Below are 24678 nucleotides of genomic sequence, written 5' to 3'. Positions count from 1 at the left end.
TGAACAACAGTGTCTTTTTACTGGGTTTCTGTGAACCCAGTAAAGTCTAAATACAAGTATATATTCCATAATATATTAATATTATAATAAAATATTCCACAAAATATTAATTATAAAGACAGATGGATATTTTTGCAGTGTTGTAATTTTTATGCTGCATTGTTTCTGAATGTATTTTTGCATAAGAAGCTCAGTTGTTCTGTATGTGTGCAAATTTATCTCTTTCTGTTTATTTTTTTATCCAGCCATGTATTTATGTCATAATGTTATGATTTATTAAATTTTTTTTATGCTGGAGTCTCAAATAAGACAAACTTTATCAAATTCAATATCACTGGAAAACATTTTAATGAGATAAAAAAGACTCAGTTTGACATTCACGTGTTATTTCACTTCCAGGTGATGTATAATAATTTTCAAGTTTAAATATATTAGATGCACACCTAAGTTTTTATTCTTTGAATAGTTATTCTGTTTTTTGCAAGAATATTTAAGGGGCAAGGTAATGAGTTTCTTTATATCAGTAGCTATTTTACATAACTTTTTTTAAAATTATATGTCGTATAATGCCAAATACTTTTTTTTCTGTTCTTATTTTAGTTTTTGAATGAGGGAACTAAGTTTCCAAGTGATTTTTTTTTTCATCACATTTTTTTCCATTCAATAATTCTCCTCTATGGACAGAATCCCTCCTGACCAGATCGTGGCGGTGATTGGACAGATCCTTTGCTGCCGGGTTCCGTTTGAACATAAAAGTCGTCCCCTCATTGGGTGCATTCGTTTTTGGGGCGGGGCTGTAAACTGCCCCGGTTGTGTCCGGGTAAGATGGCGTTGGAAGAGCAGTGCTCGGCACCACCTCGATGGCAGGCCATATCAGTGACACACGTAGAGTTTCCCGAGGGTACGTAAAACTCGGAGTGTTTGTGTATCGACTACGTTCGTCGCTTTTGAAAATTTCCAAGCAGCGTGAGCTTGTTTGTTTGCTAGTGAATGGACACAGCCTTCAGTAGCTGCCAAATTGTGAGCCTTTGGTCAACACCCGGCACACCGGGGGCTGCGAAATTGTGAGACATCTCCGCATGCGCACTTTGTAACAATGTTCACAATGACGGCTAGCATGCTGCTAGCTCTCCTAACACGAGCTTTGCTATCCCCTTCGTAAATTCAAATGTATTTGCAGTGCTCTGTAATATATGTTTGACAGCACTGCAATATTTCTTATTTCAGAATACAAGTTATAGCTATGCTGGGAGCTTTTAGCCATTTCCACGCATAGCATTATTACCAGGACTGCTGCTAACGTATAAAGCTCCATGGCCTTGTGTTAAAAGGTCTTAACAGCTACAATTCACCTGAATTAAAATTAAACATTTCCCTGAATTTCTTTAATAAAAACTTAATGCGCGTCTTACCTGGTCTCTCTGTTCTCTATTCAGTTTCAGGTAGTTCTGGACCTTACGAATGTTTAATTATTATATATATTTTGTCCTGAAAATCAGTTCTTATTAATTCTGTTTCAGGGGATCTCACGGGAAAACTGCTGGCCTACATCAGTCTCCTACCCGTAGCTATTCTTGTGGGCTTTGTCACTCTCATAGTGTTTAAACGGGAACTGCACACGGTAAGTAGTGTTCATATTTGCTGTGAAGGTGGTAATGGGTCTCTCAGGTGCCTGAACAGATGTGTAAAGAAGCAGGGCAGAAGTACGTGAGAGCCCTCATATGCTGACTGCGTTCTTCCTCCTTTTTACAGATTTCCTTCTTCACTGGAGTCCTTCTAAATGAAGGAGTGAACTGGGTGCTCAAGCACATTCTCAGAGAGCCGCGCCCTTGTGCAGGTAAGTGAGGGAACAAGTTTTTCTTTTTTCTTTGCCAGGACTTAGCAAAAATATCATGTTAGATATGGGTGATGTATGTGATGAGATGATTTTGTTCTGATGACATTTAAGTATTATAACCCCTAGCAGTAGTCAGGTTTTCTTTTTCTTTTTTTTTATTGTGATAAAAGGATATGATTCTTGTACAGTGCCTTAGGAAAGTATTCATATTCGGGGGGTTTTCTCGCATTTTGTCAACTACAAACAATGGTGAAAGAGCTTAAAGCGGTGCATACATGAAGTGAAAGGAAAATGTAATTTTTGAAATTTCTTGTAAATAAAATAACTGAAAAGTGGTATGTTTTTGTTCAATATTTTGTAAAAATCTATTTTCTTTGATATTGTCAGTCGGTATTTGGTTAGGACTTTAACTGAGGTATATTAAACGATACCTCATCGGCATGGTTTAATATAAATCATTTAATTGTGACTCTGGCTGTGTGTTTACAGTCATTCTCTCTAAAAGGTGAACTTTTGCTCCACTTTCCAGTCTCTTAAAAGGTTGTCTTACAGGATTGTCCTGTATTTAGTTCCATCAATCTTCCCATCTGCTCTAATCTTAACCGCGCTGCCACCATGCTACTGGTTTTTGTTGTTGTTCTTTAACAAACCACTGAGTCTTAAAACATTCCTGCTTTGAAAGATTTTAAATGTCATGGTGATACTGATATGCATTTTTTGTGAGGGGCTGAATTCACCAAAAGTTCAATTTGCTACTCTATACATTATTTTTAATCGTTACCACCATTACAAAGAAATACAAATTTCTAAAGCTGTTTTGTTCTGGGATCTTGCATAAATCTGCAATACATAGCATCTAGTTAAAAACTCTTTTTGTATTATATGTTTAAGAACCTCAATGGTTGCAGAAACTTTAAATATTGCATTATTTTTCTTGCTTTATTTTCTTTCTTTAGGATCTCATACAACCGTTTATGCCGAGTACGGCATGCCCTCGAATCATTCCCAGCTTATCTGGTTCTTCGTTGTTTACTTCTTTCTTTTTCTTTATTTAAGGTAAGTTTGTTTGTCTCTGCATTTTGGGCTGGGGTGAAAGGTCACATGGCTGAGCTTTGTAATTTAGGGTTAACCTGCTGAAATCAGTTGTCAACCCAGTAAAGTTAAAATCCAGTGTTCACCAACATTGTATGATATGCAATTACTCATCTTCGCACATTTGTTTTGCTTAACTTTTTTTGATTTTATTTTTTTTGTTTTTAGAGGGCATGTGTCATCATTTTAAGTACAGACAACATTTTTGTAATCACTGATTTACTTTAACATGAGGAAGGATATCATGGTGTGAACTGATCATTTTCAGAATGCACCAGACAAACAATGCTCGATGTGTGGACCTGCTGTGGAGGCACGTCCTGTCCATCGTCCTGCTGGGCATGGCGTCGTCCGTCTCTTACAGCAGGTAAGCGTCTTCTTCCTCCAAATCTCTAGGATGTCCTAAATTGTGAGTTTAATGTGAAAAAGGAATAACATGTTACAAGTTATTGTTGTAATTATTAACATAGTGTTTTATTGTGACATTGAGTATTTTTTCTTAAAGATATGAAGCGTTTGTTTATCGAATGTCCCTCTAAAGTCGCTGTTTGTTGAGTTGAGAGCAAATCTTCCGATGGGGTTATAAATGGGAAACAAGATACAAATTATTTGGCTTTCACATCTGCTGAGGCCGGCATGGGTCAGTGTGACATAGATTTCATCATTTCCCCAAGGACGAACTCGGCAGATGTTCATGTGCAGCCCAAAAATTACTGACCATGCAGCCTTGCACAGTAAATATATGCCAGAAAACTAAACGTGATCACTTGTTTCATTCTTCATATCTCCTGTTAGTTCCAGAAATATTTTTAGATGCATAACCATTTCTTTTAAAGACAGAACGGGTTATTTCTGAAAAATATTCTATTTGCACTTTATTCATATTTGTATCAGGTTTATTAATTGGAGATAAATAATTTGAATTATTCATGTTTTATATATATATATATATATGTATATAAAACAAACTTTTTCTGTTCGTTGTTTTTACTATACAGAAAATTTGTCCCTTTCACCAAACTGCTTTCCTTACAGGAATAGCTTTTTGTTTCATTTTATTTTTTTGTCTAGGTTTATTTGCATAGAAATGAATCACATTTTGTGAAACAAAGTCCCGTTATGTTGAGGAAGTGCGTATGTTGCTAAAAGATTGCCTCCCTGTTTAGCATAGTGAGGATTTCTTTTTAAATGTTGATGATGGTTGTATCATTGATATTGCATCGTAAAGAAATGTGTGGACTATGATTTCAGGTCTGGACCGAGTAGGAAAAGAAAAGTCTAAATATTCCTTGGATCCACTCCCATTCTTGGTGTCCTACTTCCTTTCTGTTCACCTTGTTCCATATTCGAAGGCTGAAAACTATATAAATGCATTATTTCATTTCAAACTTGGAGTATTTTTACACAATATAAAATGTATTTGGTTATTCCTGCAAAATTTGCACAGCATGCTTGTAAATGTCCTATCAATGATGACTATGAGAAATGGTTTAAAATGTATCCCTGTCTGGTAACATTTCCTTGTAGCCAAACTGCCTCTTTTCCAATAATACTAATAATGTTGCAGGATTGTTTTTTCTTATGAAACCCCCTTCTCCTGTCATTTCCAGGGTCTACTTGTTGTATCACACCTGGAGTCAGGTTTTCTATGGGGCAGTGACTGGCAGCACAATGGCCATTATCTGGTTCTTTTTCACACAAGAGGTGCTGACACCTTTATTCCCCAAAATTGCAGCATGGTAAGTGAATATTTAATTCTCCTGTCATTTTTGATCAACTAATCAGCTTCAAGAGGAGTTGAATCATTTGGCGATCATTTAATATAATGTCCTTTGACTTTGTTACATCCAACAGGCCAATATCAGAGTACTTCCTGGTGCGAGACACAAGCTTGATTCCCAACATCTTATGGTTTGAGTATACAGTGACCAGATCAGAGGCAAGGTAAGGTTCAGTCTGAGCGGATGTCACATTTCAAACAGGCAATTTAAAATGTGTCTGCCTTGTTTACCTGGAAACTTATAAAAACATAAACTATATTCATTTTTGCTCTTTCAGAAACAGACAACGAAAGCTTGGAACAAAACTTCAGTGATCTGCAGAGCACTTTGTGAAACCTCAGTTTAGGCCCACACTTCGCACAAACACACACACAGACAGACATTCTCATACACTCACACAAACGGAAGCTAAATCAACAAAAAAACACTGGAGAATCATCTTTTGGACTGACTTGGCTGCAAGGAATGTTGGGCAAAACAAAAAAGAAAAACGTACTCCAGGTAGAGAAAGATCCCGGACCGGAGCCTGCAGCCTGAGCACGTCCGTCCACACGCCTTCCCCTCTTGTACAGCTTGTCCAAAAAGCTCTTCAGTGCATGCAAGACTGTGCAAGAGGCATACTATTTAATGATAGATTAATATATATTTTAACTATAAACGCACGCTGACAGTAACAGTTTACTGTAAGAGATTCGAAGAGCCAAAATGGAGGCTTTGATCAAGTTACAAGCATATTGATGAGCGTCATAACGGCATGTATTTAGTAATTCTTTTCTTTCTTTTTTTTTTTTTTTTCTCGTTTTTTTGTACTTTTACATTGGATAACGGGTGAGTAAGCGGGGAGGGGTGGCTGGTTACAGCTCTATTGGTAGTTTGTGGAATTAACCATTTTTCATTCTTCTACAATAGAAAATGAGCAATTTCTAAAATTGGTCATTATGTAATATAAGAGAAAATTTGCACTTTGTGAAATTTGCAAGTTAAGGACTAACACTAGTTAAATGTTAAGATCCTCCCCTTTTTCCTCACAAGTCTTTGCTTTGTGTCTTTGACTCGGTCCTAATATTAGGCTCCAAAGCTCATCTGCAGGCACTGTAAATCTTAACGTTCCTTCGGTAATCTTGATTACCACAGATGTAGTTTCTGTTTGCATTTCTTTGTCTGAGGGTTGTGAGACTGAATCGCAGCAGCGAGTTTTGAGTTATTCTTGGTGTTAAAGCTACTTTGGAGTGAGTGTTTTTTTTTGTTTTTTCTCGGTATTGCCTCATATACAGTAGCAACCTGGGAACAAAGTTCTGGGGGTCGGTTTTCTTTGTTTTAGTTTTTTAAATATTCCATTTCTTGTCTTTTCTGCTGCTGCAGAAAAGTTTTCTTTTGATCTGCATTTCCAAAATAACATTCCTTATCACCTAGTGTTTAATCATAACTGATGATGGGGGGGGATATGTTTTGTATTTTGTTTTTTTTTGAAGAAAGATTTAAAAACACGCCTCAGGTCAGTTGTAGCATGTGATTATGCTTTTTCCTCGCAGCCTACGGCAGCTAATGTTGAAAGCTGTCAAATGGGGATCTGAAGCTGATTAAAACAGTCATATCATTAGCTTCACAAAGGGAAGTAGTTCTCTTAGAATTTTTTTTTTCATGTGTAACCTCTATCAGGCTGAATAAAAATGTGTTTATGTACAAGAGATGAGTTCAGTGTGCTACTTTGATATATTTTTTTCATCCTGTTGCAAACAATTTTTTTCTTTAAACACTTTGCACATGGATTTCATTGTCAACTGTACTAGTCTACTTTTGTTTTTGGCAGCGGAAATAATTTGAACACATGCATGTGCTGCTCCCTCACCTGCAAAATATAATTGCAAAAAACGATAAATTGGGGGGGGGGGGAAGCTATAAGTTTGCAATCCATGCTGCAAGGATGGTAAAAACCGGGTTGACTTTCAAATTGCTAAAAGAAAAATGGGAGCAAAATACAGAAACGGAGGCTTTAATTTAAAACTGTATTTAAACTCTAAACTCAATTAACAGTAGAAACCATGAGGATTATTATTTTTTTTTTTTTTTTTTTTTTTAAATGTCTAGTCAAAAAATAAGGACTTCTCTGTGGCCACAAGTTTGGTGCTCTCTTGCTGTCTGAATTTGTGGTATAAAAAGGAAATATGACCTTTGAAAATCCTGCCACAAACAAAGGCAACTTAATGTAATGCTTAATTCTGCTATGGAAAAAAAATGATGCATGGTTTTTTAAAATGTTTTATGAATAAAAAGCTGAAAATAATGCATTTGTATTCAATTGTTACCAATCTCACCAAGTGCTATGATTTCTCCAACACACCTTACTGAATCAGTCGAGCAGCAGCTCAACCACAGATGTTTGCATGCGACAGATAACTTTGCATAGAGATTAATGGTGAACTACCTTTAACTTCTGTTGGCAGTATTTGCTTAGGCTTAATTTATTTTCTTCCCTCCAGCTACTAAACCTGTCCAAGTGAAAGGTATCTGAAAGACTGTATACCATTATTTAAATTGCTGGTTTTTAGGAGAAATGTGCTGAACTGGACCTCTGCTCCTGCCTTATTTAAATGGGCCATTCCTCTAATTCACTGTTTAGGCTTCGTACTTTCCCCAAACTCCTGTCGTATAGCCTGCATGTGAAGTCCTAGTTCTGTTTTTCTGATCTATTTTCTCTAAATTCTTTACATTTAACTTCTCCTACTCTATTCATATTTGCCCTATGTTTAGCTGTGATGTGCTATTTATTAAAAGCCAAGGCTTTAAGAATCTTGAAACCTTTTATTGCATTTCTGAATCAGACTTCAATATGTTTGCTTGTCATACTGTTAAAAAAAATGCTTGAACTCTGTGAGAAAATTGGTATATAAAAATTGCAGGGTTGTATTTAAAGGGTTGTGGGTCTTTTGGTCAAAGCAGGTTTTGGTGTCCTAGTCCAACCACTACAAGTTTGTTTTGCTCAAGCAAATTAGATGGAAAGAAAATTTAGGTACATCTACCGGCAGAGTTTAGGTCTTATCCTCTTGAAGGTAGATTTTTCACTTTTACTGTAGCTTCAAAGGTGCTCCAAACCATCTACTTTATCCTGTCCCTCCCACCCCCCATTTGTCTGTCACATAGAGATCTTCCCAATCCAAACTCTGTTTCATTTATTCATAAAGTTGTCAGTTATTCACATTTAACACACACACACACACGGTGGATTAATTTAAGCTTGAATCCCTGGCATCCTATTGATCTGTTGTCTTACTGAATCAGTGGTGATCTAAAAGTCATCCCGCCAGACAGAAAAACTAAATGGGTGTCGGGTGTGTTTACGTCTCTGCCAGCATTTTCTTCTAAAAGGATAATTAATCCAAGATTAATGTTTTGTGTGAGATGTAAGCTGTTCACCTTCTGATATTCACCGTAATTAGATCTCTGTGGAGCAAATTAAATTGCTAATCAAATCACTGCCCCAGTTTGATTAACAAGTAGACGTGTAATTCAGCTTTTCTATGGCGCACTGAGCTCTATGTTGGTATCTTGTTCGCCACTTAAGGATTAGGGGGAAAAATGCAGTAGTGGTAAATTAGAAACTAGCTTTTAGGATTATTCTGTATTGCACTGTCTAATGTCAGCAAATAATAGACATGTTCTGAGGTAACCCAAGGGTGTTTTTTTTCACAAGAAGTAACTAAAAAAATGTTCTGCTTTGTGGATAATTTCTTTATAAAATATGCACTGTTTGCTGCTCTGCATGGGCAGGAAAAGCCATTGATGCAGTAATCTGATTAGATGTTTACTTCAACTTTGAAGCTGAAAGGCTCCAAACATCATCTAAACATTTTTCCTGTTTTTTGTTTGCATTGCACCAACGTGACAGTATCCAGATGGTGTAGTTGGCGTGCTATGAATATTGTTTAAGTCAAAAATGGGTTTTTCATCTGATTTCCAGTTTGCAGCCAAATGTTAAAATTGGAGTTTCTGCAAAAAGAAAAAAAAAAATGGCAAGAGACGTTAGCTCAATGAAAAGGTCAACTTCTGTTTATCAAACAGAAAGGTCAGCCTGTTTGTCAGATCAGCAAAAAACCTCTTCTGTTGTGCACACCAGACTGATTACAGAACCCAAGGAATTATGACGGGGGCGGGGGGACAGACTAGATTAAATGATTGAAGATTGACAAGAAATACACGAGGGGTGGAGAGGGTTATTAGTTTTATGCTCACTTCTTAAACATTTTTTTGTTTACTTTACTGTAAAAACTTGGGAAACAGGATATCAGAGTTATCCGCTGTAAGACTCTGTTTCCCCAGAAATGAGAGATTTTGCCTCTGACTATTCGTAAAAATGTCAAATAGTACAAGACATTCTTTTTATTATGCGTTTAAATCATAGATCATGGAAAATGTGAAGTCAGAACGCACTCGGTGCCTGTAAGAACTAATGGCCGCCACTAGATGGCAGCCTTTTCACATCTTCGTGAATGCACCTGTACCACGATTATCTCACGATCACACGCTGCCAGTGATCGTGTCACCAAATGCAATGCATAGATATCACCAATGAAAATATAAACAATATCATTATGTCTTTGTGAATGACTTTAAACGGCATTCTTAATAAGAAATTATTCTTATTTCTATTTAGATAGAAATAAGAATTACTTTAATACTTTTTCAGAAAACACAGTCAGTTTTATTGAATCATCATAATTTTGCACAAATCAGATGTGACACCACAAAATATTTTGCGCCTTTATCTTTGACTGAAAACTGAAAGCATGTTGTTGAATCTTCACTCAGCAGGTCAAACGCTTAAGTGAAGAGAAATAAGAAAAAAAGTTTATACATCCACTAATTAGGATTAAAACAAATGTAAAAAAAAAAAAGTGTGAACAGTTCAATTATGTAATTATGATTAATGAAGTGATTGTATCCTTGCTGCCAACAGATTTCGAAACACTGAATAGCGTGTTATAATTAGAGGCTGTGGAGGCACAATTTTCACCCCAAACAAAATGTTTGCACAGATTGTACTGTTGCTTTAACAAATGTATGAGCGGTGCCATAATACGTGCTCCAACAGCCGCCTTCGTACTTCTTTTTTTGGGTCTGCTGAAACATGAAACACCAACTACCACAAGGTTCCTCAGATAAGCATCTTAGCCATGTCATATACTTATCGTGTTCTGCAATATCTTTTATACTCATAATGCAAAAGAAATTCACATTGTACATAAATGTGCATAAATGGTTGGATCAGACATAATGTGTCTGATCCTGGCGCTTCACGTAAGTTATTCATATTTTGAATAAACACACACAGGACTGTATTCCTTCAGCTCTCAAATAGTTTGAGAACTGAAGGAAGAAAAAAAAACAACATTTTCCACAGGAGAGAATGTAAGCATAACAAAGCAAATTGGTTATGTTCTCAATTATTTTACGAAAAGAGAACAATGTGACATTATTTAACTACCTAGGCTACGACTCCTCCAATTAAAGCCTCCTGTAGGACACTGAAGCCTACATTCCTTACCAATCATGTAATTAGGTGTTTCAGAGTGGGGTAGTTTTATTTTATTTCACTTTTTTACTGCGATGGCTTTCTGAGCACTGCAATTTTCCTTTACTTGTATTAATGAAAGGTAAACAGCATAGCTGACTATATGCAGTTTTTCCACATGGATTTTCAGCCTTTTCTGCTTTTTTTCTAGATCTTTCTAGATGCTTTCATCCACACCAATCTTGCTTTATACTCTAAACACCGTGAGATCTTTGCTGATCTTTAGAAAGCAAATATCTGAGATTAACATTTTACCTCACAGCGCTTTACATCAGCTTTGCATTAGCTATTGTTCAAAGGCTAGAATTGTAGAATATTTCTTGAGATGTATTTTTTTTTTTTTTGCACCTTTTTGGAATTCAGAAGTTAACTTAGACTAACATTATTAAGATGGGATAATTACGTAAACCTCTGGTTAATTCACATCCTTTGAGTTAATCTAAGGCCCGCCTTTGGATGCATTTTACAGAAACACTTTTACATTCATGAAATATTATGAAAATGTGTTTACTTGTTTAAAACTGTAAAAAAATAAAAAAGAGTTCTAATAAGTGATATAACTTATTGATTGTGTTTCATTTTTAGGAAAAGTAAAGAAAAAAAGGTGAAAGAGGCTGCTTTTATGGAGTGCACACTGTTTTCTTGATAAATGTCAGATTTTGATTTAATGGCATAATTAGTGCTTGGGATTACATTATATGCATGGTAAAATGTGTGTAATGTCAGCTGTAAACCTGTCAGTTAGCAAGGCTCATGAGATTTGTCATAATCCATTTGTGTTTTGCACCTCAGCAGGCACGTCTGATTTTCTGTCTCAACGGCTGATCTAGTCTAGATGCCTGAATGGGAGCCGAAATAATTGTCAGTGTGTAAAACAAATGCTGAATTTCACCCATGAAAAATGACTAAATAAATAACACATATTGAAACAATCAGAAGGAGATAAGTTGTTACCCAAATAAAGTCTGAATGAAAAAACAGATGGAACCACACAGACTGTGCGCGCTTGTCTTTTCACAGTGTTTCCACTTGGGGGCAGCACAGCCTGACCTGGCAGCACAGGTTAGAGGCAACGCTTCAAGGACAGGAATCCCTGTTAAAGGTCGAAACTTACTCTGTGGCAGATAGGAATCTTACTTTGGTTGTTTTAATTTGATTATACTTTTAAGGAAATAGTGAATGCACTGCATTTTTTTCTACACTACCTGGCTCAGAATATTTTTTTTATATATTTCTTTTTTTTTTATAAAGGAAAACCCAATGAGACAAATAAGCAGCCCCCAATTTACTCTAGAGGCGGGTATTCATAAATAAGGGGAAAAAAAATACATATATAAATGAATGCATAAAATGATTACAAAACTAATGCAACCGTAGATGCCCATTAACAATAAAACTTACTTTTATAGTGCTTTAAATTTGCTATTTTTGTCCAAGTTTATGTCCTGTCTTGTGAACTGACTTCTGTTCTTGTGATAAATGCTGTTGAAGCTGTTTTCCCACATCAAGAAGAAAAAAAAATCAATGTTGGATCTAAAAGCTTTGATTGCTGAGGTTGTTTGTTTCAGTTCTTTCACCTTCAAAAATGACTTAGTCTTTATTTAGATGCAGAAGGAAACAAACTGTGAGAAAAAGATGGTGTCGGGTCCTGATCCTGGACCGGCTAGTGAATATGTTTTTTTTTTCTTTTTTTTTTTCTATTTTTACAAAGCACATGTTGGGCTAATTTTAATATTGTAATGGAATAGAAAAACAGTGCTCTCTTACTCTTCTGTCTGGCTCAGGACTATTTATATTTTAAATGCAAACAGCAACATCTGCTTTTGAACACCTGGAAATCCCTGCAACTACTCAGTAGACAATATTGCCTGTGTTTTGATTTTTCAGTCAGATTTGCATTTCTGCCTCATAGGTTTAGGAGCCACTAAAGCTAGAGATTTAGTTTGACAATTATTGGAAATTTGCCTCCAGGAGGGATTTTGATCAATTTTGCAATTCTTAAGATCGCTGCAGTTGCCAAACCTATTTCTAACTCATGACATGCAAAACAGAAGACAGTAAAAATAGAAACTTTGTAACCACCTCACCTCATTTTCTGGACTCTATTTTTTCATATTTGCAATCGTTGACATCATGACATAAAGGGTAATTTAGTGACTTGGTGTGGCTGAATACAAATGTATGCCGCATTTTTCAGAATTTTACTTGTTAAAACGTTTAACGTGTCATATTTCTTCCACACTTATGCACTACCTTGCCTTTTAAACAACCTAAATAAAAATTCTAGTAAAACATAAAGTTTGTGTTTGTTACAACACAAAATATAAAACACACAGAATGTATTTTGTCAGAATATGCGACTAAACATGTTTGCTGGAAGTAAATGTGGGTGTCATGGACATGAACAGGCTTCCTCCCCTCATACTGGTGGTATGAGAGGAGGAAGAATGGAGCTCTCTGGTAGTTTGTTTTTGGTAAAATCTGGCTGCACCGACTCTGAAAAGTTAAGCAAGTGGTTTTCCTGCCTTAATCTAACACAAACAGTGAATAGAAGCAAAAGTTAAAACCCAGTTGTCTAAGCCTGCCCAAACAGCATTTGAAAAGAAAGGCAAATACAGCTGAATAAACACCAAACTTTTAAGCAACTGAATGATAGAATGATTTGCTAAATTAAGGTCCTCCAGCACTTTAAAATCCACTCTGAGATTTATTATGTCATTTTTTTTTGCACCTGAACCAAGCAGCAAAAAAACTATTAGGAATGAAAACTGATTTCTACAAAAATAATGAATATTAAGTAAAAATATACAACATAAATTAAATGTTTGCATAAAAATTCACCTCCTTTAAATTGGGGGTGAATATTGGCCAGTTGGTTGGCCAATTGGGTCCAACCAATTGGCTGGACCTAACCCAACAGAGGTCCAGCCAATTGGTGCAAAGTCCAGACCTATGACTTCGATGACTGGGCTACGACTTTGATTACCACAAATTTAAAATCAATTTGTGGTAATTGATTACCACAAATCAATTGTGGTAATCACAATTACCACAACAGTTCACACTGTTCACACAAACAGTGTGAACTGTTTGAACAGTTCACACTGTTCAAACAGTGTGAACTAAAACTATTTTACAAAAGAAAAATGGACAAAGTCGGTAAAGACAAAAACACTTGCTGCTGTTAACTGCGGTGAAAAATGCTCAGGGAATACTGAATAAAGGAGGAGTGATTACAATCGACCCCACACTTCTCAGATATTTGCACTGCAGTTCCAGACGTTTGGAAACAAGAACAAATTTGTACAAAAAAAAAAAAGAGATCTTGCTGGTATACATTGCAATAAACAACTTATTTATGAAGAGTCAATAATCAGGAAAGATTTCTACAATAATTATGACTTACAATGTATTTAGACTTTCTTTATATTAACCAGTTCTGGCTCCTTATCAACAGCGTCACAAAAACATAATCAACGGAGATAAGAAAAAAAATATCTAAGCATAACAAGATATATATTATTATTTTTTCACTGGTCTAATAACATGAATACACACCAAAGACAAACTCAGGAGAACGTCACATATCAATGGAAGCAACCTGTGTTCAAGCTATTAACACATCTTATGCTTTTGATTTTAGTTTCATAAAAAATGACACCTTTTCTTCTTGTTTTCTTGTTCAGTACTCATGTTCACAATGAACCACACTTCTTTTCGTCAGAAAGCTGCGTTTCGCTTTATTGCTAACGTTCAGGTTTTTAACTTCTTCTGTGTTGTTAGAACAGTGCTGCCTACACACAAGAACTCGCTCTCATTGCCCCCCAGTGGACAACAGCAGTACAACATGCACATAAACAGAAAGTGACAGGAACTTGCAGCTGTGCCTTTCAAAGTAAATTAGAAAACATGAACACATAACACAAAATAACTCAAAGGCAAGTTAAGATGAGAACCTATTCCAACACCTTCAGACTTGTACATTAGTGAGTGTTTCATTCTGCGTGTGCAACACATGAGAAAAGTGAAATCCACCAGTGAGAGATTTTGTAAATGTAAATTATGATTGTTTAAATTCCATTGAGATGTGTAAAGGAAATTGTTTTTTTAAATAGACGTTTTTCTGTGGTGATGATGTCACTGTGTTTTTCCTATTGCTTCTCCTTCCGTAATTTGTATTACTCGGATCAAAAAGGAAACATAACATCCTGTTTTCCATTTCCACCTTATCAATTTTCTTTCGGGTCAAAGATTACGTTCGCAGATTTATTACAATAACACTGCAGAGACTCTAAATCCGTCCATAAATATAAATGGAGGCATAATTCCTGTTTGAGGATTAAAGATGTCTGAACACCTACACATACAAATGCGTGCACATTAGGGAGAAAAGTTTATGGCTGAGAGGACGGCAATACTGATGAATCAGTTGTGCTCTTCGTTTGATTCTTACCCAAAAAGACTAAAAGAAAATTGAGGGCATATTTTGATGCAGGCATTTCTATTTGAAACTGTATTTTTTTTACACCACATACTTCATCCGCTGTTGCTTTTCTGTCACACTTTAATGATTCTGATCATTAAACAAATGCTAATACCAGAGACAGATAGCCTGAGTTAATACAAAAAGCTGTTTTCACTTGACAATTTCATTTATTCGAGGATAAAAAGCCACAATGAAGAAATCACATCAATCAATCAAAGTGCGCCTTCCCTCACATCTGATGCAAAACTAGATGAAAGCATGATAGTGCCAGTCAAACATGGTGGTGGCAGTATGATGGCTGGGGGCTGTAATGGCTTTTCAGGGTTGGGGTGAATCGCTCTAATTAATGGAACCATGAATTTCGCTCTTTACTGGGTCATCTTTTAGACTGAGTGTGTTTGAGTTACCTAAAAGGACAAATTGACCAGAGCAAATGGAGTTTGAATAACTTTTCTTCTTAAAAATGAAATCATCATTTGAAAAGCTTGTCTGACGGTAACCTTTCTTGGTAAAACTTTGTTTGAAGACTGATATGACACTTTTTATTATTTGGTAAATTTTTGCGCTTTAATGCAAAGTTGGCACTTTTAATGGACTTTTAATGCAACTTTGCATTGAAAGTGTCATTATTTACCGAATGACACTTCATGACAAGAGTCATAAATATTCATAAAGGCTCCTTCATGAATGTTTATGACAGTGTCATGTCAGTCTAGTGCACACCCCCATCAAATAAAGCGTTACCTATTTTCTTTGAAAAAGAAAGAAGAAAAATAAACCTGTACGCTGTTCTGTTTGTCAAAATGTGCACTTCTGTTTTATGTGATCTCCAAGGAGTCTTTCCTAAAGGATGCGCCAAATCTTTATTGGTTTCGTTCACTGCCCTGGTTTGGGAATAGATTAAATAAAACTCTGTAGGAAGCTCAAGCTGAAGTGTGCAGTTTTTTGGTTCGGACGCCTAGAATCAGGAGGACATCAGGCCCTGGATTACAGCTCGGATCTCTAGATGTTCTCTGGCCTGTCTTGTCGTTCTAATCCTCCCAGTCTGAATGAAATGCTCATAAGCCCCTTTAATGTTTTCATATTTTGTCACCTGTTCATTCATCTGTTGAGTCTTAACAAGGATGGCGATGCTTCACCATCAGGTGCCATATTCCATAGTTTGTTTTGCTCTCTAGCAAAAGACTTTGAGCGTCTAAATAAAGTCATATAGACATTTTTTTTTTGTTAATGTCGCTTTGATGATTCTGAACCAGTAGCCTGTGAGTTATTTTTGACACAGTCACTACATAATCACTTCTGAAGAGACAGGGAAAAAAAATGCAAAAATATTACAGTACTGTGAAAAAGTACTTTCCTCTGTGGAAATTTTTAAAATTGTTTTCCAACTTTAATGTAACATCGGATAAAGACAGCCTCATTTAATGCAAAAACGAAAGAAGCCTCGAAGTGCTAGATATGCTGTCTGCAGTTTGATCTCAATTTAACCATGATCTAGCTCCTGTCAGCAATAAGCTAGTTGTGACGTAGTTCTATACATTTTACAAATTCAGATCCTAATAGATCATGTTTAAAAATGGCAGTTGTCTTTTATGAGTGGGCAAAAATCCAGTAGTACAAAAAATATATTCTGAACCTATGGCAGCCATAATGGAGTATGAGGTCAAGTGTGATGAAACTTGAAAAACTTAAACTTACAGTAACTTAAATAACCTACACGGTCCAGATTTCCAATAGTTGTTGGGCGTCTGTGAAAAAACCATAAAGGATTACAAATAAACATATCTTTGAACGTCAGCCTGTCACCATAACTTCAGTGCTTCAATGATAATCCTTCACTTTATAAAGATTTCCAGGAAATGCTCTAAAAATGTCTTGCAGCTCCTCAGCATTCGTCCAGTCAGACAACAGTCTTTTGCATCGTGCACTTAGAGCCTCTCGGTGTCTTTCTGCAAACTCAAAGCTGCCGTCTTCTGCCATCTGGCCGCTCTCCCACACATTAGAGATCTGTGAAACGCTTCACCGACTCTAGTCTTTCCAGAAAATAAATTAATAATAATAATAATAATAATAAAAACCCTGTTAGAGCCAAGAGATCCTGCAGTCCAGCTTAAATGGTTCTCGGACCTCTGTCACCTTGACAACAAAAATGTCGAGTTCTGAGGAAAGGCTGTCTTGTCTTGGGTAGATGCAGAAATCCACGTTTTTCCCAGATGTGACTGAAGGAAACGGTAAAAGCAAAAGCAAAAAAAAAAACAAAAAAAAAACACACACTCACACAGTATGTGTTTTGAGTGGCCTGCAGCACATTTTTCCTGTCATTACGTGCGGTTTCAGAGAACAAGTAACCGGCTTAAATAGTGAGGTTTTTCTGCGGAGCTTCTTGTCAGGGTTTGTGTTTAGTTGATGGAACATGTTGCAAAGTGTGCGGTGATGGACAGCACTGATCCCTGTGAAAGCAGCGGGGAACTCAGTCCACATGCTTTTCTGATTTCTTCAGCTGACAGCGACATGCATGTTGGCCCTTACCAAAAGCCTTCTCTGCTGCGACTTTTCCTCATTTCACTTTGACTCCTTTCTCGTCTAAAGAAACTACTCGTTGCCGTAGATCAGCACCTAGGACCATCTACTTTTAAGAATCAAACTTGACATCTTGCTGTAATCAACAGAATCTTAAATTCGGCCCTCTATTGGAAAATCCTGAGCTTAAATTCTTGCTTATCAGTTCAAGACTTTAAGCCGAAGTGTACTTGGATTATTCAGCAGGAAACGATCTGAGGCACACCGGGAAGTCCATTTAAGAATGTCTCAGGAAGAAGCACTGGAGTGGCCTAGGCAAAGTCCAGACTTAATCCAATTGAGCTACAGTGGCTTCATGCTTGAAACGCACACCAACTGTGCTACCATCCAGCCACTCTATTCAGAAATGATAAATCATTGGAAACTTTTTATATATTTTTTTTTTCTTTTACTCAGATTGCTTTTGTCTGATATTAAAATGATTTTGATGACCTGAAAATTTTAAAAACGAGGAACAAAAAATAAATAAATACAAAATATACTTTGGCACGACACTGTGCCTAGGTTGATTTGGATGCAGCATCAGGCTGGGCGTCGGACAGGGAACAACCTGAACCGGTATCAGCTATGAATAAATTCTGATCAGGACATCCATCGTGTGAATTATGCGAATATGAATGGTGCTCCGTAAAGCTCTGAAAATATTTTAAATCTGCAATCGGATGCATCAGTGTTCTGACTTTGGGGGTTCTGTCACAGCAGGGTGGGACGTTTGACGCAGAAGCAGCTTGTCTCTATTTCCATTTTGTGCAAATGCAACAAGATGTATGTGAGAAAGGTTTCAGCTGTGTTTTTTTTTTTCCGGTTGAAAATACATAAATCTAGTAGTGACTTAATTTTTTTTTTTTTTTTTTGGCAGAGTTGCAGAAAACCCGGCAGGACTTTTAGATCATTTGTGCGGCCTGAGCTCCACAAACACTAATGTCGAGAAATTAATTTATATTTTTAACATGTGACCGGCAAGGCGGAGGGGCAGAAGGGGACAAATTTTCTGCAAATAATGCCTCAAAAAAATGTTTAAAAACTCAGACGAGACCATCAGTTTTAGCTGTTTGTCTCTGATTTCTCTTGCAAACGAGCTGGATGCAGAAAAACAAATGACGCCACTTCCTCTTGGCTCCTCTTGACTATGCTGCGCTCTGGCAGGGAAAGCATGAAGTCATTCGCTCAAACACGTCCTCCTCATCCGTGGCAGTGGTACAAGGTGTGATAGCATGGCAGACCTGGCCACAGATGGTACACTTAGGCGACCCAGAGGCTGCCTGCTGGCAGGACACACACGGTACACAAGAAACGCTGTCATCCTCGGCTTCCGCTTCAGACGCACTTACCAAACACTTCCGCCAGGTCCTCGACTGAAATCACTGATACGCTCTTTGGGTATCTGGCAGGCTCTTCACCTCGCTGGGTATTCTGATTTTCTTTTTCTTTTTTTTTTCTTTTTTCAAAGTTGACAGTTGTAGAAATTGTAGAAGAAACTGTACAGCTGTTGTTACAGGCAGGAAACCACAAAGCAAAAAACAAACAAACAAAAAAAAAAACAGTGGATAGTAAAAAATCAGGATAAACTTTGACACAAATTTTCTTGAATTTCTGCTTATTTTTACATTTATTATAAAAGGAAAATAAAAACATATAATTATAGCTGTGTGACACTTTAATGTTCTGATAATGTATGATATCCATGCATTTTTATAGGCAACCCCTTGTTCTTTATTATTCCCTGAAGAAAGTAGGCTGCTTCTTACGCAGAGCTTCGGTCTTTTTATCCAGAGGAAATGGATGAAAGGAAGCCATTAATGAAGCCATGCCTAGCATTAACTTTGTGATTTCTCTGTTTTTTATGTTCTCCTTTCCATGGAAAGTACCACCAGCTCAGGCCTTCTGGAATAGTTTTTTGCAACTGAGGCTGGTACAGCTTAAAGTCTCTTACTGGTAAAATGAAATGGTTTCCTTACTGTTGGACATGCTCGATGGGATTCAGTGACTTGATGGAACATGTTGCCTTAAATTAAATTAAATTAAATTAGAGCCATCTTGCCGTCTCTGACCTGAATGTGAGAAAAGCTTCGCTCCTTGCTTTCAGCTGCGATATGTTTGAGGGGTTTCTTGCGTGTAAACCCGGCATCAAGTCGCCCCACAGCATCTTAATGAGATCAAGACGCAGGCTTTCACAAGGACAAGGACGTTCGTTTGTCGATTCTCGTGGCCATGGCGGATTTACTAGCATGTTTTGGGTAATTGTCATGTTGCAAAGCCCAATTCTCCTTCAGTTTAAATTATATGGAGAGGACCTGACATTTACACAGAATAATTCATAGTGGATTCTATGACGGCGAGCTGGCCAGGTTGTGCTATAGCGAAGCATTCCCGAGCCATGCCACCTCCACCTCCGTGCTTCACAGTTGGTTTGAGGTTCTTTTCCAGGCTGTATTTGGTGTCCATGTAATAAAATCTCCCTGGTGAAATTGATATCAAAATATCCAAATGTTAGAACAAAAATGCCATACATTGTCCTAATTTTTTCATATCACAACGTGTCCTTTTTTTTTTTTTAGGTTTCCTTATTGCATTTACGATGAGAAATGTGTTTCCTCAGTTAAATATTTTAAGTGACATCAAAGTGTTGATGTCTGAACAACACAAATGTTGATTTTGGCTTAAGAATTGGCTAAAAATGCACCAGGACCACACTCGGTTTTTAGATATTGTAATTATTTTTGATCCAATAGTTTTGAATATATTGTTCTACATCTCTTGTTGATCATGTCATTGTAATTTCTGTTGATCTTAACTTTTCATTTAAACCTAGATCTTTCTTGGGGCATGCGTTGCAAATTCAGATTGTTTTGATCAATGTTTCTTGTATCTATCCCTATCAAATAAACAACAAAATTAAAAATATATCTTCTATTTACTTAGCTTAGCATTTTTTTTTTTTGGCATACACTTGATCGAATGCGTTTTGAGCGCTTTGTGTTCTGGCCACACGACAAAGTGCTCCTTAAATAAAATGACACCATTTGACATTATATGACCAACTAGACGCCATTGTTTTGAATTAAATAAATGAACAGGACTGAACTGTACTCTCTACTCTCTGCACAAAGACCTTATTAGAGTGTATTTGACTGACTGTATTCCATATGATTGGATTCAAATTGACCATGTCCATCTAGTTCTCTTTTGAATTGGTGCGAGATAAATAAACAAAATGTAACTGAATCTTACACCTTCTGGTGTTAGTCCCCTGCAGAGTCCCTGCTGCTCTATCTGCCTGGAAATCATTGAGCATGTTCCCTTTTTTTTTGCTCCTTCTAAACCGACTTTATTGACTCCTTTTCCATCTCATTTCTGCGTTGAAGTGCCTTTGGCAAATCTCGTTGAAGCTAGACATTACTACTAAATGAGCCTGATAGCAGATGTCCCTGCAGGCCTCGCATTTCTTTGGCAGCAATAAGCAGGTCCTTGTCCTAAAAGTTTTAAGACTTCTTCAACCCAAATATAGAAATATTGAGCTATGTAATATTTGTGTGCTTTTCATTATGTCCTTATGTTATTATATTTTCATACTGTGTGTCAGATCCAAACTGAGAGGCAATAACGAGGTGGCGCTTTGACTACACTTTCGGTTTTTACTCCATTTTTGGGATGAACGGTTTCAAGAACTCTCGGACGGATCGCCTTCTGACTGGTTCCAGTAACGTGTGTCCTTGTCAGAACGAACAGTGGTTAGCAACATTTCAAAATCAGATTTGCATGCAAAGCAGAGGTCTTCCTGCACAGTGGCACGCTGAGAACCACTGTTGCATCAGCATCCAGCAAATACACAACCGCAGCTTTCATTTGGACGTTTAGACATATGACAGAAGCTGACAGCGTTCCGCCATCCACGAAGAAACCGCGAGCTGACTGCTGCATACGAGAGTGGAGACTGCAAAAGAGATGGAAATGGGCTGCTTAACAGAGTGTGCTAAAAAAAAAACCTGAGCAACTTGAAGGGGCTTTCTGAAATATTCAAAGCAAAATAAATAAAACAAAATCACATCATTCTTTTTTTTTTACCAGGACATATTTCCCTCCCTCCCCTCCCCATCTTTTCTGGGGTTGCAGAGTGGGTGGGAGGGCTGCCAAATATTGTAAATGACAAAAGATGCAATCCAACCACAAATAAGTGGGTTAATTTATGTTTACGCCCTTTTGACAGGCTTTATGACTCATTTGATGTTTTTCTCAGAAGGAAGACTACCCCATATTGTGCTGCCGGTTTCTTAGAAGAGAGGATATTTAAAGGGATCTGCAACGTTTCTCAAGCAGAACACCTGTTGGTGGCTCTACCTGCTCATATGGCGTTACCAAGGCCTTGTGATAGCAGTGCTCAATTTTTTTTTCTTTATTTATTTTTAAGGAGTAAATGACTCCACACCTTGCAGAACCACATTTCCCTACAGTTAAAATAGCGTGTAATTTAGGCGTATGTCTCTACCAACTTTGGACAGAAAGCCTTTGTCCATTCTTCTTTGCGTAACAGTTCAAGCTTAATCAGATTGGACAAAGAGCACCTGTCATTTTCAAAGTTCCCAAGGCTTGGCCCAAGTTTCCAATAGCGTTTAGGTCAGGATTTCTTAATTTCATCAACGTACGGCATCTCGTTCCACATTTTCTGTGACCACTACAAGGCTTATGGCAAACTGCATCCTTTCAACATTGTTTTTCTTCTTGCCACTCTTCTATAAAGGTCAGATTTGTGGCGCAATTAAGAAGGGCCTCTTGACTGCTTCTCTGATTAATACTCTCCTCACTTGTCAGTTTAGTTGGACAGCAACGTCTCGGTATAGGTTTGCAGCTGTGCCGCACTTCTTTTTTTTTTCTTTCTTTTTTTCCAGATTATCGACTGAGTAATACTTTGTGAAATGTTGAAAGTTTGAACCATTTGCTTTATGTTCGTACAAACTCCTCTGAGCCCTTCACACCGCAGCTGCATTTCTGCTAAAATTAAACTACACACATGTTTTCTATTCTCTTACAGGTGAGTTCTGGATGCATTCGGTTGTTCGGGCTCACTTTGATCTGTCCTCTTGATCAGATTTTCATAATGTTATTCTGAAAGCAGGAAGCTTGGAGTCAAAAATGCTTTATTCGTGAAAGCCATCTGGAGGTGCACTGACTGACTGTTAGAAGAGACAGTCAGATTTTTTTCCTATGAATAAAACTGTCCAATCTGCAGATGGAGTCACCTCGCACCTGTGATTTTGGCATGTCATTGGCTAACAGACACGCCAGATGTATCAGTGACATAATGCAAAATATTCATGCCTAACTTTTCATGCAAGGCCGGATTTTCTGACAGCACTGAATTNGGTTTGAGGTTCTTTTCCAGGCTGTATTTGGTGTCCATGTAATAAAATCTCCCTGGTGAAATTGATATCAAAATATCCAAATGTTAGAACAAAAAACCCCAGACACTCTCTTCTTTCCCCTTTAAGTGGTCTCCAGAGGGTTTTGTGTATTTAGGGATCAAGATCACACCTGCTTTTGATCAAATGTATAAAAGTAATTTCACCCCCTTGTTTGAGCGCGTTAGATTGGACCTGGAGAGATGGAAGACCTTACCATTATCTTGGCTTGGCCGCGTTGCTCTTCTGAAAATGAATGTCCTACCCAGGTTATTATATCCAATACAGATGGTTCCAATCTTTTTTACACATAAGACCATTAAAACTTTAAATGGCTGGTTTAGTTCTTTTATATGGGCAGGGAGAAAACCTCGTCTAAAAATTTCTACACTCTGTCTTCCATCCACAGGAGGCGGTCTCGACCTCCCAGATATAAGAAAGTACCAGCTTAGTGTTCATATGCAAGTAGCTGCTGATTGGATACAGAAACCAGTTTCTCTCTGGCTTGACATAGAGAGCTCCATGTCTGGCATCCCTCTGAAAAACTTACTATTTCTTAACAAACTTAAAAAATTAAAATTGTGTTGTAGTAATCCTCTCACCTTATCTACTGTTAAAGCTTGGCAAGTAATTCAAAAGCTTGAGGGCAGGTCTAGCCTAACATCTCTTTTCACCCCATTATGTGATAATCCCCTTTTTTTACCTGGGATTTACGACTCTGGCTTTCAAGTATGGGCAACAAAAGGCATATCTGTTCTTTCTGATTTAATGGACGGGCCAAACTTGATGTCCTTTGATCAGTTTTATACCAAATATAATGTTCACAGACATGATTTTTTCCGGTATTTACAGGTGAGGGACTACATTTTGAAGAACACAACAATTCTCATCAACCAAAATGTCTCTGATTGTGAAAATCAATTATTTAAACCAAAAATTACAAGTTCTACTAAGACCTGTTATAGTTTATTAAAAGAATTAGGGGTTACTAAATTGACTGCCTTAAAGGAGACATGGGAAAAAGAGCTAGCCATAGAGATCAGCAATGAGGCTTGGGATGAAGGGATGAGGCTTGGGAAAACGCAAAATATTTAAGTGTTTGTAATAAGGTTAAAGCTATTCAACTTAAAATTTTACATCGGGCCCATATATCTCCATATCTGCATCATCGATTTAATCCAGACCTTTCTCCGCTTTGCCCCAAATGTAAAATAGAGGTGGGTAATCTGACTCACTGTCTTTGGTCCTGTAGGAAAATTCAACAATTCTGTTTCAGTATAAAGAAAGAGTTGGACAAGATCTTCTCCGTTAGCACTGAGTGTAATCCAATGTATATGTTACTGGGAGTGACAAACAACAGCCTTAAGAAGAATTGTGAAAAACATCTGTACAGGATGCTTACATTCTGCGCTAGAAAATGTGTCCTTTTGAACTGGATAACAGATAAGGTCCCATCCATAACACAATGGCAACGGACTGTCCTTGAATATGTGTCATTGGACTTTTTAACCAGTAAATTACATAATAGAGATGATATGTTTCATAATATTTGGGATCCCTTTATATTGTATACTGGTCTTGATATTTCTGTTATTTTTTCACGTAGCCTTACATAATATATTGCATTAATGTGTTTGCTTTATTTTATTACTTTAATTATTTAATTATTATTATTTATTTATTTTTTGTTTGTTTGTTTTGAGCTGGTGTATTGTAACGTTAATGTTGTGTGGAAAATGTTTCTTTTGTCTCCCTTTTTTGTTTGTCTTTATTAAAATAAAAAAAAAAAAAAAAAAAAAAGAAAAATGCCATACGTTGTCCTAATTTTTTCATATCACAACGTGTGTTTCCTCAGTTAAATATTTTAAGTGACATCAAAGTGTTGATGTCTGAACAACACAAATGTTGATTTTGGCTTAAGAATTGGCTAAAAATGC

The 24678-nt window shown here is 37.0% G+C and overlaps 1 protein-coding gene across 1 annotated transcript; it reads left to right on the top strand.

Moving 5' to 3' along the window:
- The first annotated feature begins 784 nt into the window (after positions 1-784).
- LOC103151472 (dolichyldiphosphatase 1-like) lies at positions 785-6398 on the top strand. Its single transcript, XM_007571558.2, has 8 exons — positions 785-901; positions 1521-1621; positions 1753-1837; positions 2794-2893; positions 3198-3296; positions 4540-4668; positions 4784-4873; positions 4988-6398. Exons 1-8 carry the CDS (start codon positions 826-828, stop codon positions 5022-5024), a joined length of 717 nt encoding a protein of 238 aa, XP_007571620.1. The 5' UTR covers positions 785-825; the 3' UTR covers positions 5025-6398.
- The last annotated feature ends 18280 nt before the right edge of the window (positions 6399-24678 follow it).

This window comes from Poecilia formosa, unplaced genomic scaffold, assembly GCF_000485575.1.
Source record: "Poecilia formosa unplaced genomic scaffold, Poecilia_formosa-5.1.2 Scaffold282, whole genome shotgun sequence".
Classification (NCBI taxonomy): domain Eukaryota; kingdom Metazoa; phylum Chordata; class Actinopteri; order Cyprinodontiformes; family Poeciliidae; genus Poecilia; species Poecilia formosa.
This window is presented reverse-complemented; position numbering and strand designations above follow the sequence as displayed.

Bases quoted from the DNA above. Each gene is read 5' to 3' on its own strand.
- LOC103151472 (XM_007571558.2), top strand. From the start codon at position 826: ATGGCGTTGGAAGAGCAGTGCTCGGCACCACCTCGATGGCAGGCCATA. The intron at 902-1,520 runs GTACGTAAAACT...ATTCTGTTTCAG, and splicing joins ACACGTAGAGTTTCCCGAGG to GGGATCTCACGGGAAAACTG. The intron at 3,297-4,539 runs GTAAGCGTCTTC...TGTCATTTCCAG, and splicing joins TCGTCCGTCTCTTACAGCAG to GGTCTACTTGTTGTATCACA.